Below are 1,353 nucleotides of genomic sequence, written 5' to 3'. Positions count from 1 at the left end.
GCCAATGTGTTCTTCTTTTACGATATATATTTAACGATATCTTTTGCATTTCTAATCCAAACAATGTAAAACTTGGCCCTGCACTTACGTATGCCCGTAGCAAGACACCTGTCAAGATTGAAATCCATCGGACTAACGGTTTGAAAGATATGTAAATAACAGACAGACTGACTGACCTTCCTGTAAGTTATAGCTAGACAGATGTGTTTTTGTTCTTATTGTACTTTTTTCCCCCTGGATATTAACCAGAGTTTTGATTAAAGAGAAATTCAAACTGCATGTTTTAGTGTTAGTGCGTTATATAGTAAATATATGTTTTTGTGTCACTCAAAACAAATACATGTTCCACTCAAAAACTCAAAACGGGAGATACAAGGCTTCCATTACCTTTGCACCCCCGGTGCAAACAAGTTTGTAACTTACCCGTGACTAACCATAGACATTCAATTGAATGCAGTGTACCAACAGTAGGGCTTTCAGGAAGGTCAAAGTCTATTCCTTCCTTCATTCACTGACACTTGTCAAGTCTAGGTCCATAGCAACAGATTAAACATCAGACGGCTTCCTTTCTAGCTCCGTTCCTCTGTGGAATCCCAAAACATTCCAAGGCCTGATGGGGAAATGCAATCAATCCATTGTGTTCAAGATAAGGTTCCAGTCCTTTAAAAAAAAAAAAAAGGGAACCGTTATAGACATTTTGAGCTTGGGAAGATGGCGTTAAAGCTGCAACCACAACTGGAACAAAGCAGGCCTGTCAGGTAGAAATTGTCATTAGTCTGTAGGCTGTACTTTTTCAACTGGATCATAGTCTGAAATACAGCATGTAGAGACTTTCTTGTTATTACACCACATGGAAGACGGCTTAGAATAATAAAGGTGTGTTAGTTTAGAGTAATATCTGTATGTATTGTGTGTGTTTTTGCTCCAGTTGCTGGCCACCCTGGTAATCCAGTATGAACGGATGAAAGGGGTTCAGTCATCTGGAGTCATGTTGATCTACTGGCTGCTGGCACTGCTGTGTGCCACAGTCACCTTCAGGTCCAAGATCTTCCAGGCCCTGGACCAGGTCAGCCTCACACCAGCACAGCTGAATTACTTTTGGATTAATAGAGTTCAACACAAACCTATAGATATGTAACTGGTTTGGTGTGGCACATATAATTAATAACTCCTAAGCCCTTAAAGGTTCCATGACATGGTGCTCTTTGGATGCTTTTATGTAGGCCTTGGTGGTCCCCTAATACTGTATCTAAAGTCTATTTTATAGAGACCTTAGTGGTCCCCTAATACTGGATCTAAAGTCTATTTTATAGAGACCCTAGTGGTCCCCTAATACTGTATCTGAAGTTTCTT

At 40.1% G+C, this 1,353-nt stretch overlaps 1 protein-coding gene across 2 annotated transcripts in view; it reads left to right on the top strand.

The window, feature by feature from the left end:
• The window catches only part of abcc1 (ATP binding cassette subfamily C member 1 (ABCC1 blood group)), a 33,181-nt gene that overhangs the window by 4,348 nt on the left and 27,480 nt on the right, over positions 1–1,353 (top strand). For both annotated transcript variants that reach the window (XM_032538284.1, XM_032538283.1), the window contains exon 4: positions 929–1,066. In XM_032538284.1, the coding sequence (XP_032394175.1) occupies positions 929–1,066 (138 nt within the window). The remainder of the gene's footprint in view (positions 1–928; positions 1,067–1,353) is intronic.

The sequence above is a fragment of the Etheostoma spectabile genome, chromosome 15, assembly GCF_008692095.1.
Source record: "Etheostoma spectabile isolate EspeVRDwgs_2016 chromosome 15, UIUC_Espe_1.0, whole genome shotgun sequence".
Lineage (NCBI taxonomy): Eukaryota > Metazoa > Chordata > Actinopteri > Perciformes > Percidae > Etheostoma > Etheostoma spectabile.
The sequence above is the reverse complement of the archived record's forward strand: the minus strand, read 5'-3'. Positions and strand labels throughout refer to the sequence as shown.